This window comes from Notechis scutatus, chromosome 4 (assembly GCF_049901735.1).
Source record: "Notechis scutatus isolate UNSWTSFEM ecotype Mainland chromosome 4, rNotScu1.2, whole genome shotgun sequence".
NCBI classification, from domain to species: domain Eukaryota; kingdom Metazoa; phylum Chordata; class Lepidosauria; order Squamata; family Elapidae; genus Notechis; species Notechis scutatus.
The window spans coordinates 79,364,269-79,381,308 of NC_142012.1; the positions used below are offsets into that span (position 1 = coordinate 79,364,269).

General features: G+C 40.5%; 1 protein-coding gene across 13 annotated transcripts in view; it reads right to left on the reverse strand.

Annotated features, from left to right (window-relative positions):
• Positions 1-17,040, reverse strand: part of KCNMA1 (potassium calcium-activated channel subfamily M alpha 1) — a 524,126-nt gene that overhangs the window by 165,518 nt on the left and 341,568 nt on the right. For all 13 annotated transcript variants that reach the window (XM_087963879.1, XM_087963877.1, XM_026678373.2 and 10 more), the window contains one exon: positions 161-271. In XM_087963879.1, coding sequence (XP_087820005.1) covers positions 161-271 — 111 coding nt within the window. The remainder of the gene's footprint in view (positions 1-160; positions 272-17,040) is intronic.

Below are 17,040 nucleotides of genomic sequence, written 5' to 3' on the forward strand. Positions count from 1 at the left end.
TTCTGCAGATTTCATATCTTCGATTTATTGGTGTTTCATCTTCTAGTTTAGTGTTCTTCAACCTTAGCAACTTTCAGACATGTGGACTTCAACTCTCTTCTCTAAATTTTAGGGTCCCACATGACCCTTTTTGTGTGAGTAGTGACATAAAGGTACTTACTTATGCAGAAAGACAATTTCTACGTTGACATCATCCCTGTCCTTGTGTAGGAAGTCCTTCAAGAAATTGGACACACTTTCCAAAGTGATGTGGCCACAGACAACAATGTGCCTGGGACAGAAAAAAGGACACAGTTAAGTCTGCTGTAAAGAGGACCAGGAAGAACAAGAACAAATTAATTTAAAGGTTCATGCCTGTTACTTTTGTACAAAAATAATCATGAAAAAAGGAAATAAGCATTAATCTAGTGATGGTCTCCAGTTATTCTTGAAAAGAGAAACTTAAATACCCATATTACAGAGTCTTAAATGAATAACATTTAATTCAATACATTGTAATTATAGTCACATAAATAAACCAGAAGCACATTGCCTAGCATGTTTTGGATGCTACATTTCCAGCAGCCTTATATGTTGTGAGGTGGCTCAGTGGTTAAGATGCCTGTTTGAGATCTGAGCTCCATGTGATGGGTTGAGCTCCCGTCCCTCGCTGCAGCTCCTTCCAACCCAGCAATTCGAAAGCATGCAAATGCAAGTAGATAAACAGGTACAACTTTGGTGGGAAGGTAACGGTGCATGTGGCATAATGCTGGGCCACATGACCACAGAAATGTCTTCAGACAGTGCTGCCTCAATGGCATTGAAATACAGATGAGCACTACCCCAATAGTTGGCAATGACAAGAGGAGTAAAAATCGTAGGGAGTCCTTTATATATTGTGAGAAAAACTGCTAAGTTTATAGTTAAGGCGATTCAGCTAAGAACTCAGGATAGTGAACAGTTTGGGATTAATACATATATACATATTTACATACACACACACATAATATAATATAGATAAAGGTGATGTATTTATCCAAATGTTTGATTACAACACAGGATTTTTATTTCTGTATTCTGTTTTACCAATTTCACTCTAGAATTAGATCTTGTATTTTATGTTTATTTTCTTTGATATGGTCACAAGACTAATAAATTAATAAACCTACTACAGCATCCTTAGCCATTATGGCCCATAGCAAATTCCAGTTAGATGAATAGTCTTTTCTTTTTGCATAATGCCATTTAACATTTTGACTCAGGCCAGTCAATAACAATAGCAATAGCCCTTAGATTTATATACTGCTTCATAGTGCTTTGCAGCCCTCTCTAAGCAGTTTACAAAATCAGTCAATTGCCCCCAACAATTTGGGTCCTCATTTTACTGACTTTGGAAGGATGGAAGGCTGAGTCAACCTTGAGCCGGTCAGGATCGAACTGCTAGCAGTCGGCAGAATTAGCCTGCAATACTGCATTGTAACCACTGCACCACCACGGTTCTTAACATTAACTTTTTAATTATTACTTAAGCAAATCAGGATCAAAAACATCATTCATCAGAGAAGCAAAAGGACAGAACAAGTTTTAGCCTCCAGCCTCCTAATCATCTTTGTTTTTCCTCTCTGCACTTTTTCCAGAGTCTGAACACCATTTTATTTATATCATGGTGACCAAAACGGGATGCAGTGTATTGCAAGTATGGTTTTACCGAGGCATTATAAATGTCTGTTACTAGCATTGTTTACCTATAATAGTTGGGACTCTAAAAGAAGAGAATCCAAGGCTGCCACAAAAATTCCGTAACACAGAACAAATTCTACCCACTAAAGTTTGGTGTTGTGTGTCAGCCATATTGCCAAACCGGAGAAGCCCAATGAATAATGGCTGCTATGCGTCCTTTAAGTATCTGCAAAGCTTAGAACCCCTAAAGAAGTAAGAAAAGACCCCAGGATGCTCTGGGAGCTGCAAAAGTGATATTTATGTTTCAACACACAGTTCCTTGGCCAGATTTTCTCTCTCTCTCTTTTCATTCCTGTCCCTTTTTCTCTTGAACAGCCAGACTGTCGTTTCCCTACCAGTAACTGCTTGTCGATGGCTTCAGTGCTTGCTTCCAAGCCATTTCCTGGCCCGCAATTTCTCCACATCTTTTAGCAGCTTAAGGAGGAGGGGGGAAAACCCTGTAAAGAAAGCTTTTGTACGAATATCCCTGAGCTTATTCATCTGAAATCTGTAAGTCTTTATCCACGCAGGGAAAACTTTGCCATCACCTTTCCTTCAATTTTGCCAAGAATGAAAAATAATAATAATAATTGATCGACCATGTGTTTGAATGCATCTAGTATAAGAATCTCTGGCGCCTAATTTGTCAGGAAAATCTTATCTCCCTGCTGTTCCTTCAAACTTCAACAATTTGTATTCTCTCTCTCTCTCTCTCTCTCTCTCTCTCTCTCTCTCTCACACACACACACACACACACAAACAGGACTTTTGGACAGTGATAGAAATCATTAGGAGAATAGTTGATCTGAACGGAAATCATAGGAAAGAAAACAAACAAATATTGGATTTCTTGTAGAATAGTCCCAAAATGTGCTTGAAGCATTGAGGCACAGGCCTCCCACAAAATTCAAGGGAAGTCATTCCCTAACCACTGTGATAACATGCCATTGAAAATCAACAACAACAACATCCTAGACTAGGCCAAGTCCAAACTGGAGGAGAATTTCTTAGAAGTCTGGCACTCTGACAAATCAGCCATCAATAGACACTGTCAATCCTTCAGGATTGACAGTGTCAATCTTGGAGCTTCAGTGTTGCCACACCGGAGCTGAGGGATAGGGAGGGGGGATTTGAGATAGCTGGGGTTTTGTAGCCAAAACAAAATGTACTTTCTCTTGGGAACCAAGGACATTCTCACACCTGGTTGGAGGAAGGAGGAGTGATGTCACCAGGCAACCAGATGGAGCCATGATTGGACCATGTGGCTGATTGTTTTGAGAAAGTGACAAACTTTTATTTTTAATTAGATGAAAACCATGGGAACCTTCAGAGTCAGTTTTCATCAGATCTGTGCCAATATGATATATCCAATAAAGCGATTCTTTGAGGAATCTACCTGCCTCGGATTTAGCTTGCATTTGGGTCTATTACCTGGAACCCTGACAGAGACATAGACATTAACAACATCTATAGACTGTGCAAAAGAGACAATCAACCAGCCCAAAGGGGAACAAAAGGACCCCAGCACCTCTCCACCAGCCATCAGCACCCAGATCAGCATAGATGAACTCCAAGGTTAACATCAGACCAACAATCCTGTAAACAATACCCCACTCAAGAAACTGCCAAGGTGTTCTGACCAAGGCTTCCTGAGACTGTAATTAATCACACGCTTAACAACACTCTTTTTATTTCAATGCTGGGAATCATGTCCATTCCTAGCCCGTAATGAGTCCCAAATAGTTTCTTGAGATAAGCACCTACCTTTATCTCCTTTGAATTGCTGCCAACAACTAAAGTGCCAAATTCAGTGTAAAAAGCCAAATGGAGTACAAAGTCCACACAGAGCTTCAAAGTTTAATACAAACATAGCAAACAGCATTGCTTCCTACAAAGGGTCTCTCCTTGATTGGTTTCCATTCATTGCTTCTTGTCTTGCCTTCTGGTGCTTCGGAAAATAGGTTGGCCCTCTCTTCTTTGTGGCAGCCCCTCAAATATTGGAATACTCTTATCACGTCCTGCCTACTCCTTCTTTTCTCTACATTAGCCAAAATCCAAATCCTGCAAACCGTTCTTCCTAAATTTTTATCTCCAGGCCTTCAATCATCTTAGTTGCTCTTCTTTGCACTTTTCCCAACATCTTTTTTGTAATGTGGTGAGCAAAACTGGATGCACTATTCTTTTACTTAACAACTGTGACAAAAAGGTCATAAAATGGAATGAAACTCCCTGAACAATTGTCTTGCTTAGCAATGGACATTTTGGGTTCAACTATGGCTATAAGTTGAGAACTACCTGTACTGCATTGTTCTAATGTAAGTATTTCCCCTTGCCTTGCATCCTCCGGGTTTCTTATCAGTTATGAAGTCACCACAGCTTGGAAAAGCAGCTTACTAAGTTGTCTCATCCATCATGAAGAATGTGGTCATTGTTGTGGCCCACCAGTGGCCAGCGGAGCTGGTGGCAGACTCGGACAGTGAGGAGGTTGGAGAGGAACATGGGCCAGTCCTGGAGTCTGGGGAAGGCTCTGACGAGTCCTCTGCATCAGAGGTAGAGATGGGCTCAGGGCCATCTAACAGTTGTCAGCTGCCTTCGGAGTCGGAGATCCATGGGGCAGAAAAACAGCTGGAGCCTGATCCTGATGTGTGCATGTGCATAGCTGCCAGAAGAAGGGAACAGTTAAGGAACAAAGGTCGACTTGGAGTAAAGGCTCAGGTGGACGGTGAATGCCCCCTCCCATAGGGATTAAAGAGGAGTGAAAGGGGAGTAGTGTTTGCAGGAGACAATTAGTTCAATTGATTAGGGTGAAGATCTGTTCCTGACTCCTTGCAAAGTAATTGCTGCTACAGTTTGGCATTTGGAAGCTATTGGCCTAGCAACCCTCCAAGCCTGATAAAGGTCTGTAGTTGTGAAATCTCATGAAAGACTGTTTGCTGGGACTTTGCTGGAGAAGAATTCACTTTAACCTAAATAAGTGGGGTTTTATCGGGACAAGGAGTCTGCTTCACGATCTTGGGAAGCCGGGGTCAGAACAATCACTTCCTCAAAGAGCCACCTGCATTTATCCATAGTCCCCAGAGCAGAAGGGAGCATGCTGAAGTTCGATGACACCAAGCTGTTCAGCGCTCTGATTGAAGGGAAAGTTGAAAAGCTTCCTCTTTGGTGGCGCCACATTGCCTTTTCGAGCTGGCAGCTGAGATGACAGCAGGTGGCCCATCATACGCAAAGCACTTTCTAAGGTAACGTTTAGACCATCCAGGTCACTCGTATGCCATAATTGTCCTGAATGTGTTCCAGTAAATGATTGTGGGAGAAATCCTTGTCTGGAAGCAATGAGAGAGAGCAAGCAAGCAATCACCGTCCGGTAATTTACCCCGGGGACCCATTATGAGTGCCTGCCCTTGTTTCATAATTTGGTGCTTGACTAAGGAAGTGAAAAATAATTGCAGGGGCTTTGTTGGTGGGAAGATAATGATGCAGAACAATGGCTAAATCAATAACAAGCACAAAGATATGATTAAATGCTCAAGCCAATGTGGTTCTATTTGCAGCAGCATCATTTGCAACTACGAAATGACCCGATGATAGGAAGACGTCTTGGATAATATTGCTCCCTTCAATGGACCAGAAAGAGCTTATCAAGTAGGTAGATCTGTTTAGAAATCATTGCAATGCTACTCTGTATGTGCATAAATTCAGGGGTTTTTATTACTAACTTTCGGAAGAAGTGTGGCCAACCAATTCCCACCGACGTGGTGGAGGTTGTTGGCAAAGTGCACAAGGAAACGGAGTGTATGCAGGAGGAAGGAAAAAGCAATAGGTTTTAAGAATCCCAAAAGGGAGGGAGTGGAAGAAGGCAGGGAGGGAGGGAGGGAGGGAAGAAAAGATGGAGATATGGCAGAAATGGAGCAGAAAATAGAGGAACAAATGGGATTTAAGAGAACAGTATATTTTGCAGGCTGGTAGAAGATAGCAATAGCAATAGCCTTCCATACTGCTTCACAGTGCTTTTCAGCCCTCTCTTAGCAGTTTACAGTGGTCAGCATATTGCCACCCATAATCAGGGTCCTCATTTTACCAATGTTGGAAGGAGGGAAGGCTGAGTCAACTTTGAGTTGGTGAGACTTGAACTGCCAAACTGCTGGCAGCCAGCAGTCAGGAGAAGTAGCCTGAATGACTGCATTCCAATCACTGTGCCACCCATCTCTATGGATGGCAAATGGGAAAAAAATGATATGAAGCCATAGAATTGCGTTATATTGCACTGATGAGACCACACTTGGAATACTGCATCCAGTTCTGGTCCCTGTGATACCAAAAAAAAAAAAAAAAATAGACGTTGAGACTCTAGAAAGAGTGCAGAGAAGACCAACAAAGATGATTAGGAGGCTGGAGGCTAAATAATAAGATGAATGATCATGGAAACTGGGCATGTCTAGTCTAATGAAGAGAAGAACTAAGGGCAACATGATAGCTGTCGTCTACGACCTGCGGGGATGTCACAAAGAAGAGGGAATCAACTAAATCATAAGATGAAGGTTAAGGGAGCTAGGTATATCTACCCTAATGAACAGAAGGACTCTCTTAGTAGTCTTCCAGTACTTGAGGGGTTGTCACAGAGAATTCAACTTATTCTCCAAAGCACCCAAAGGTAGGATGAAAAATTACTGGTTGGAAGACAGATCATTAAAGACAGACCCAACCTAGAACTCAGAACCTAGGAGAAATTGTCTGACAGCAAAAACAATTAATTGGTGAAATATACTGCCTCCTAGATCTGTGGGTGCTCCATCACTGGAAGTTTTCAAGAGGAGACTGGACTGCCAGTTGTCCAGAATGGTATATATGGTCTCCACCTTGAACAGAGAGTTGGATTAGAATATCTCCAGTGTCCCTGACAACTCTGTGTGTGTGCATGCATGCCTGCCATTTCCCCGAAAATCAGACCTATTCCAAAAATAAGCCCTAGCATGTTTTACATGTCTAAGATAAGCCCTACCCTCAAAATAAGCCCTACTTAAGAGTCTGTGCAGCCACCCACCTGCCCATTCTGTCTGGTTGCTCACAGTGCCATGTCCACAAGGTGAGGCAGGGGGTAGTGGAGCACCCCATGCGTCCCGCACCCAGCTTACCTTAGGGCACCCTTGAGCCGGGCCATCCATGCCCCGACTCCGACTTTGTGGTAATAGCACGGGTAGCCATGTGCAGCAGGAACATATGTGACTGCCGGACCACTTCTTCTGCTTGGTCGTGGCCGCAACAGAGTAGGAGGCTGTGTGGTGTGTTGGTGCTGCCGTTGCAAGGCAAGGCAGATGTCGGGGCATGTATGGCCTGGCTGCAGGGGCCCTGAGGTAAGCCAGTGTGGGGTGCATTGGGCAGTTCCACCCCCACTCTCCCGTATACGGGAAAAAAATAAGACACCCTCCAAAAATAAGTCCTAGTGCTTATTTTGGGGTCCAAAAGAAAATAAGACACGGTCTTATTTTGGGAAAATACACACACACACACACACACACACAGATATATATATATATATATATATATATATATATATATATATATATATATATATATATATATATATATATATATATATATATATATTCAGTGTGTGTGTGTGTATGTGTTTGTTGTGTTGATTTCACGTATGTATATGTATGCTGTATAGTATATGTTATGTATATGTATCTGCCATCATCAGGCTTCATGATGATGCCTTCAGAAGCCTGATGATGGCAGATGAGATTCTACCAAAACGTTGCTACAACTTTAAAAGCACAACTATAATGACGTGGAAAATACCAAACAAAGCTGAACACCATCATGGTACCCACAAACTTAAGAAAAAAACACACACACACACACACACACACACTACTGAAACTATTTCTGCTGGTTTTTTTGGTGAGGCCAATTCTGAGGAAACTTCTAGAAAAGCATCATATTTGTTGTGCTGTATACTATCTTCCCACTGAGCCAGAAGCTCTGGTTGTTTATCTCAAGCTGAGGAAAAGCACCAAGCAAAAACCCAAAGATTTATTCTCAAAACTACCCACAATCTGTCCATAAGATGCTGTCACCACCACACAGGCTATTTATTTGCAATGTTCTGCTCTACTGCCAAAAGGAAAATGGCGAAGAGATTAGTACTGCATTTTGGAGAACTAAAGTCTGTTGATCTCCATCTGTCACTTGGAAAAATTCAAGGTTGGTCCAGAAGGTCAATCTTGCCATTAAGTAGAAATTTACTTGCTGGATTGGGTCAATTCCACATCCTAATAGATTTTTTTCTACCTTGTTTTGTCATAAACAACATATCCCCTTGTTCATTATAGATGGTCTGCATAATCATCCTATCCTTGTTTTGCTCTGTTTCTTTCACTGTTTTACCTGGTTCAGTCCAAAACTGACTTCATTTGAACACCCAGAGTGTTCTTCTCGCTTCATGTCAAACATAGCATTGATTAATCCTACTTGTCAGTTTTCCTATATTTTTTTAAACATCACATTTTTCCAGTTCAAAGTGCAGTGTTCAATCTGTCATCTGTAGGTGAAGCTGAAATGAAGTGGGGCCAACTCAACAAAGAAGCAACTCCTTCACAAAAGTACACAAATCTAAGTTTTCTTTCATGAAATGATTTATGCCCCCAACTTTTAACCCTAACTCCCAGTTTAAACCCCAGGGGAAAAAAACTTTCAAGATGACAAGAATTAAAAAAATGGGAATTTTAAGATGTAGCTAAAAATACAGGGAAATTGCTCAAAAATTGTGCAACGAAGAGCTTTCAAAAGCTCTGCAACACATTTCAATCATCTTTAATTATCATTTATTAATTGCATTCATGAAGTTTTTTCCTTGTCTGCATTAATATTATTTTGGATAAAACTAGTGAATATGGATGTTAAAAATGTGGTACTCTTTAAGATGGATTATCTATCCATCCATTATCTATCTATCTATCTATCTATCTATCTATCTATCTATCTATCTATCTATCTATCTATCTATCTATCTATCTATCTATCTATCATCTATCATCAGTATCTATCATCTACTTGCCTTCCTGCCTGCCTGCCTACATATCATATCTGTCTGTCTGTCTGTCTGTCTGTCTGTCTGTCTGTCTGCCTGCCTGCCTGCCTGCCTGCCTGCCTGCCTGCCTGCCTGTCACCAATGGGTGGATACCCATTCACAATCATTATTCTCTTTTTAAAATATGCTTTGGATATTTTTTTAAACCTTGATTAACTTATTAAGGTTTATGTTACGCTATTATTATTTGGGTTTTGTTTTGCAATAATGGAAAAAACAATAGCAAAAAATAATCACCAAGGGAATTTGAAATAAAAATAAAATTAAAAGCATTTACTTTTGCATTTAAAACTGAGATGCAACGGGAGGGGGGGGGGGCTTTTTCATCTTGTTTCCAAAAGTAACCCAAAAGGGGTTTTGCAAGTAGGTGTGAAAGACATGCCATGCCAAATACTTTGCTCCTTGCTGAAATCTAATTTATTTTGGAACGCAGAGAGGCATTCTGAGAAGAATCTGGAAGTTTGGTGGGAAAGCAGGCCCCTCCAAATACCAAGATTTCCAATCAGTTAAGACTTTGCTTGACTTTAAGTGATTCAGAATTCTTGCAATGCTCGACTTTTTAAAGCTGGGTGTTGAAAAATGGTTTAGCATTCATCATGACTTCTTTTACACATTTGGCAAGCCCCTTTTATCACAGCGGTTCATGCAATAGCTGCATTTGGCATCAAACTGAAATTTCTGAATGCCAATCAAGAATATGACCTTTGTCCTCCTTGAGCAATCTGATCACTTCCACATAAATTAGATTTCATCAATTCCAATCAGTATATATATATATATTTTAAATGTGGGAGTTGTAACTAAAAAAAAAAAGATTACAATTCATTTGCTCTGGGCAATCTGCCCTTTTAACGGTTAGGAAAAGGTGGGGTTTTTCTGGGGGTGGGGGCAACATTTCAGAAAACAGAGAAGTCTGCAAGGGCAGTAGGTGCTAGTTCATTGGAGATCACCACTTATGTTAGACAAGTATGTTAAATAAATTAACCATTATTTAAAAAAAATATTGGAAAATTAAATATCCCCCGATGATTTCAAATTATGTGAACTACAGGCTCTGGACATCTAGCTAGCATCTTTCTTCTTTTCTTTTAGCAACCCTGTTTTTGTGGCCTGACAGCAGCCAGCGGAGCTGGTGGCAGACTCAGAGAGTGAGGAGGTTGGGGAGGAACATGGGCCAGTCCTGGAGACTGGGGAAGGCTATGACGAGGGCTCTGTGTTGGAGGCAGAGATGGGGCCGGGGCCACCTGACAGTTATCAGCTGCCTTTGGAGTTGGAGATCAGTGAGGCAGAAGAATAGCTGGAGCCTGTTCCAAGTGTGCGCATGTGCAGAGCTTCCAGAAGAAGAGAACAGCTAAGAAACAAGGGTCAACTCGCGAGTAAAGGCACAGGTGGATGGTGAATGGCCGCCCCATTTTATTCTCCCATAGGGAATAAAAGAGGAGTGAAAGGGGAGTGGAGCTTTGCAGGAGACAATCAGTTCATTCCGGCATGCTTGCCAAGTATTGCAGCGTCTGAAAGATATCGGCCTGTCCACTGTCTAAGCCATATAAAGGTCTGTAATTGGGAACTATCTTGAAAGACTGTTGGCTGGGACTTTGTTGGAGAGGAAATTCATTGTAAATCAAATAAAAGGGGTTTATCAGGATGAGGACTCGGTTTCGTGCTGTTGAGGAAGCTTATTTCAGAACACCCGTAATCCCTTGCATCAGGGTGGTGTCGGTGCGACCGAAGGGAGCTGAGTATTTACTGGCCAGATGCCCTTCCTGATGCCTACACGAAGCTCACAGCAGATATTTTCTCTTTGTACCCTGATAGAGAAATATCTAACACTACCTAGGATTGAACTCACAAGCTCCTGATTGTGAGCTCCACCTCTAGCCCACCACACCACTCCCTAGCCAACACAACCTTAATGTATATGTTATCATGGAGGCTCTGTGCAGATATACGGCACTGTATGAAGCTAGGCAGGTAATGTCCAAATAGTAAAGTGTTTTCAAATGAAAGTAGAGTAATAAATTGATGATCGCTCCAAGATTTCAGTCAACGAGCATTTGGCAATGAAGCCCACTCCAATGCCATTCCTCAACATTCCCATTCAGAGTAGGTAAATTTACTTAGCTTTGCTTAATTTTTTTTCAAAGCCTCTAGCACCGAGATCCTTCACTCTAAAGCAGTGTTTACCAAAACTTCATGACTTTAAGAGGTGTGGACTTCAACACCCAGAATCCCCCAGCCAGCCCAGGTGTGCTGTGCTGTGGTTGTGCTGGCTGGGGAATCCTAGGAGTTGAAGTCCACACCTCTTAAAGTCATAAAGCTTTGAGAAACACTGTTCTATACTCATGTAACCCACTGTGCTGGTCAGGAATTAATGCAGAATACGTGCACAAAACAGGATGCAGATTTTTTTCCCCCAATAGAAATAACTGCCAACTACAATTCCCAAATCCATTTCATTCTCAACATTTCGTGCACAAGATTCCCTAAGGGAAACCCAGTAAAATATCTGTCAGGCCATGCAAATTATATCCCCCCTTTTTGAAAAAAAAAATATAACCCATAAAAGCATCTTTCATATCATGTTTTTTTGGGGGGAGGGAACCTTTCCTCTCTGTGCAGACAAACAATTAAAAACATTGCAAAAATCCCTCAGCTGTTTATTTTCAAAGAAAATCACATCCATTCTATTGGAACAAACATAAAGGATCTGTTAAGAAGTCCCCCTTGCCATCCCATCACAGTAAATCACTGACAGTGAATTGCAGATTTTGTCCAACATCTACTGACTACGCTGTATTCATTCTGTCAAGCAAGTAAATGAAATGTGACATATATTGATCTAAATGTCTCTGTATAACTATAATATTTATATCAAATACATATGTTGTGGTTTTCTCCCTCTCTCCTCCTTTTCAGTTCTCTAATCACATGTTCCTCTCTTGATTGCCTGCCCTCCCTCTTCTGCTTCCCCTGGTATTCCTCCTCTCTGTCCACAATTCTTGCAACTAGCAAACTTAAAATAAAGCTAGGTAAATGGAAAAACTCCAAATCCAAGTGAAAACTATCATGAAAAATGACTTGATCCCTAATCTTTGGTTTCCTCTTTAAAATATATTTGAACTACCTTTATATGGAAAAAGCTTTTTTTCTGATTCATCCATTCTGGTTCAAAACTTTAAAAATAATATCAACGCTCTACTTCCATTTTTTTTTAAATCTCAGTATAGGAGATGACAAGGTTGAAAGTGAGGGAGGAGTCAAGCAAGTCATTAATCTCGAGTCCCTTCATGACCACAAGAGATCTAAGACCGGCCCGCCTTGAATTCTATTGACTCTTATCCTCTGTCAACTCGCTTTGACCATTAGTAGTTAAACATAACATGAAATAAATAAACCTGATATAGGAGATGACCAGGCTGAGCCCGAGGGAGGGAGAGTCAAACAAGTCATCAGTCTTGAGTCTCTTTGCACCCATAAGAGAACTAAGTCCAGCCCTCCTTGAATTCCACTGACTCTTATCCTCTGCCATCTTGCTTTGACCATTAGTAGTTCAGATTCTTGTTTAAACACAAAATAAATAAACCTGTTGTAGGAGATGACCAGGCTGAGACCAAGGGAGGGAGAGTCAAACAAGTCATCAGTCTCGAGTCTAAGTCCAGTCTTATGTACCACCAATTTGCTTTGAGTCATTAGTTCAGTTCTTGGCACTAAACCTGTATTCATTTGAACCGCCTTAGCTCCTATTTCTTGCATCTGACACTCAGATGATTCACCTAACTAACAAATAAATATTAAGTTTACATAACCATTTTTTTTATGGACCAGCCACTGATTGCAATAAAAATTCTCCTCTATTCTTTTTCAGGTTGTTGGATCAATGGGAATTTACATTTAAAAACAACCAGATCATCACACAAAGGTTCCTTCGCTCACTTTAAAACAAAACCAGGTTTTAAGGGCTCATTTAAATAGGGTTGGGAGCCATAAAAATCTTTGGGAAATGTTGTTCCGGGGAAAGGCAATGATGATGGATCTGTCACAACGCAGCTAAATTAAGAAAAGAAGTCACACAATATTTCGTACAAGAGAAAATGCAGCAGAAATCGGGTTGGGAAGATGCTAATTTTGACACTGTCTAAATAGAGATTATAATGCCCAGAACTGTATAGGATGAAATTCAGCCCTTCCCCTTAAATTACATGAAATAAGTTAGCAATTCTGTATGGCTATCATACCTGGCTGAACCTAAAAACTATCAAGAATCTAAAGTCTACGAATACTTTGATGAAAGAGTACAAGAAAACAATAAGGCTTTGTGGGAGAAGCCAAATTACATACTGCAGATACAGAGATGGTATTCAGCAGGTTCTGACCAGTTCTGGAGAATCGGTAGTAGAAATTTTGAGTAGTTCAGAAAACCGGTAGTGGAAATTTTGAATAGTTTGGAATCCCACCTCTGACTGGCCCTGCCACCCCATCTATTCTCTGCCTCCCATTGAGTCCCAGCTGATCGGCTGGGTCTCCTTTTGTTGCCCTGCACAGGAGAAACAGAGCTGGAAAGCAGGTTAGTGGGGTGGGGAGAGATGGGAATTTTACAGTATCCTTCCCCTGGAGTGAGGTGGGAATGGAGGTTTTGCAGTATCCTTCCCCTGCCATGCCCACCAAGCCATGTCCACAGAACCAGTAGTAAAAAAAATTGAATCCCATCGCTATGGAGATACTCCTTGATGTATGGTCACCAGAATTTCTGTTGCTAAGCAAAGCAGTCATTAAGTGAGTCCCACCCAATTTTATTGTATGATCTTTTTGCCATCTTGGAAGGTAGCAAGTGAACATGAACAAGAACCCAGGATGGTGTTATCATCAAAAATATATGCTAGAATTGGTTTTAAAAAAAATACAGAAAACCTTGTGCTATATCAATGCAGGGATGGGAGTAATAGGTAGGATAAAATGTCTCAATTTTTTTTAAAAAATAATTAAAGTTAATATCATGGTTTCAAGTGAAAAAATGACATTATTAATGAAATAACATTAGTATAGTAAAGCCCATACTACTACTGCAAAAAAAATAATCAACAGCAACAACAGCAAGTTCTTTTGGCAAATTATTCTCATTAATGTTTGTATAGTTGGTCCTTTAACTATAAACCCTTCTGAAATTTCAGACTTGTTACAATTTTTCAGGCATAAATTGACCTTCCTAAGCCACTCACCCTTACTTTCTTTTTGGTTCAAAATATAATTAAGGAGTTGGAATATTAACCTTTTACAGTCGTTACTTTTATGTTTGCCAATATTTGAGATGAATTGTGTGGGACATCTTAAGATGGCAAGGATGCCAATGATCTTCTTAATTATGCTTAGCATTTGGTGTCTAGCAATAAATCAAATATTTTAGATTGTTCATCACAAGGGAGATGGCTAATTCTGAAACTATAAAAGAATATCACCACACCTAATCTGTAACAATGCATTGCTGATATCTGCAGACTGTCAACATCTAAATATAAACTAGAAACATGTGAAGACTGGAAGAGTATACAGTTGGAAGGGACCTTTGAGGTCTTCTAGTCCAACCCCCTGCTCAAGCAGGAGACCCTATACCATTTCAGACCAACGGGTTGTGTGATGACCCAGAGTGTAACACAAACGTAACAAAATCCAAAACGTAAATAAATGTCCTTTAATGCCTCCAACTTGGCTCCACTGTTCAATAATTCTCAGCTGGAGATAAAACTTACTCAAAAATAGTCTTCAAATGAAAGCAATACAGTCCGAACCTAATGAGCAGATAGAGGTGAAATAAAAAACCAAACAAACTACAATGACAAAATTTCCATAATGGATCAGGATAAGTAATTACCAAATTCAAGGAGATAACAAGAAACAGTCTGTTGGAAGGACTCCAACCAAGATAACTTCAGCCCAAAATAAAACACGCTTTGCTTTTGGCAATGCTGTGTTGTAATCATCTCTCTTATATACTAGTCTCCCCAGCTGCAACCAATGAGGAGGATCATGGCCACTTCCTCTCTCATAAGCCAAGTTGTTGCCTTCTCTGTTCCTCCCTGGGTGTCCTAGGATGCAGAGGGGATGGGCCTGGTTCTTCCTCTGACTTTCCTCTGCCCTTCCTCAGCCTCCTCTATAACCTCCGGAGCCACACTTCCACTCCCTGTCGGCTGTTCCTCCTCTCCCTCTACCAAGGGCATGACAGGTTTGTCGAATTTCTTCTTAAAAAACTCCAGTGTGGGAGCATCCACAAATTCTGGAGGCAAGTTGTTCCATGTTAGATGACAATGAGAGTTAGATCCCTCACTTCATTGTCCTTGTCAATTTTAGTTTATTTTTTTTAATTTTAATAGTTAAGCAGATGGCTGCTATGCTTAAGAAAGGAGTAGCACCTGGGTTTATCACTCCTAGTTCAGTACACCATCCTGCCTTCTTTCATTCCTCTCATCTTCAAAATAGCAAGAGGAAATTTGCCAGGGGTGAATGAAAAAGCAAAAAAAAAAAAACAAACACAAAAAAAACAACCCAAAAACTTCACTTTTAAGTAAAGATTCAGATTCAAATTACAAGGTTTAATCTATCCAAGAACTATGTCGGCTTTGATTAACTGCTTGTTCTTTGTGTTTACTTTATCTGTCTCTCCCTTTTTTTAATTATTAAAAAAAGAGAGAGAGAGAAAATAAAACATAGCTATCAAGTCTCGTATTTTCTTCTGGAACGAATCTCTCACAGATTGTTCTTATGATAAGTTGATGATTTGTACTGATGGTTTATAAATTCAAGAACTATGAACAGACTCCCCAAAAGCAGAGGAGATCAGTGCACAGAACTCAAGCTTGCTTAAAATAAAATGCTCTTAAAACTCTCCCTAAATGTGGACAACAAGATCTCTCCCTAAATGTGGACAATAAGACAAACAAGATCTAGCTCTATTAATGCACTTCCAGGAAAATCTCCTTCTGACATTATTATTCAGTAGATGACATGAAACATAGTTTATAGTTACACACATTTCTTATGTTCACCAAGAACTATTTTAATTTTGCCAGTTAAGAAGATGCTTTAAGGAAACCCAGCTGGATGAATGTAGCTCTGCCTGAAAGCATCTTAGCTTGTTGTAGAAACAGTGCTACAGTTAGTCCTTGACTTACAACAGTTTGTTTAGTGATCATTTGAAATTACAATGGCACTGAAGACCATTTTTCACCCTTATGACCATTGCAGCATATTCCCCATGGTCACGTGATTCACATTGGTATGCTTGAGCCATGGTGGTACAATGGTTAGAGTGCAGTACTGCAGGCTACTTCTGTTGACTGCCTGCTGTCTGCAATTTGGCAGTTCGAATCTCACCAGGCTCAAGTTGACTCAGCCTTTCGTCCTTCCGAGGTGGGTAAAATGAGGACCCAGATTGTTGGGGGCAAAAGGCTGACTGTGTAAACCACTTAGAGAGGGCTGGAAAGCTCTGGGAAGCAGTATATAATTCTGCTATTGCTTGGGAAGGAAAGAAGGAAGGCAGGCAGGCAGGCAGGAAGGAAGGAAGGACCTGGTGGTGTAATAGTGAGACTGCAGTATCTCAGGCCAATTCTGCTGACTGTCAGGAGTTCAATCCTGACCGGCTGAAGGTTGACTCAGCCTTCCATCCTTCCAAGGTAGGTAAAATGAGGACCCAGATTATTGGGGGCAAGAGGCTGACTCTGTAAACCACTTAGAGAAGTCTGTAAAAGCACTGTAAAAGCACTGTGAAGTATATAAGTCTAAGTGCTATTGCTATTCTTTTTGTTTTAAGATCCATACTGAACTTCATGGAACATATTTGACTAATATGTTTAAACAAAGGAGTGTAATGAATACTTCTTTCTGAGAGAACAAAATTCCCCATTAGGCTCTGAATAACATCTTTCAACATAGTTTAGTGGCTCCAGTTTTTCAAACACATTACATTTTTTTAATCTGGAAACTTTTTGACATTAAGAATTGCAGAACTGTATTCTTTCATTAAGTTTGCTGCCAAAGTCTATACTGAGTCTTTCAGTGAATAGCTGTATACTGCTAATTATTACCACATGCTTTCCATCAAGAGCAATGGAAAACGTATTGGTTCTGACAGCCCATTCTCTCAATGCTGAATTCCAAAGGAAAACTCTAGTTTTCAGCCAAACATAACATTTCATCAATCTTGTTCTCCTGACTGCAAAACCAATATCAAACATTGGGTTGCTAATGGCTTTTCGCCC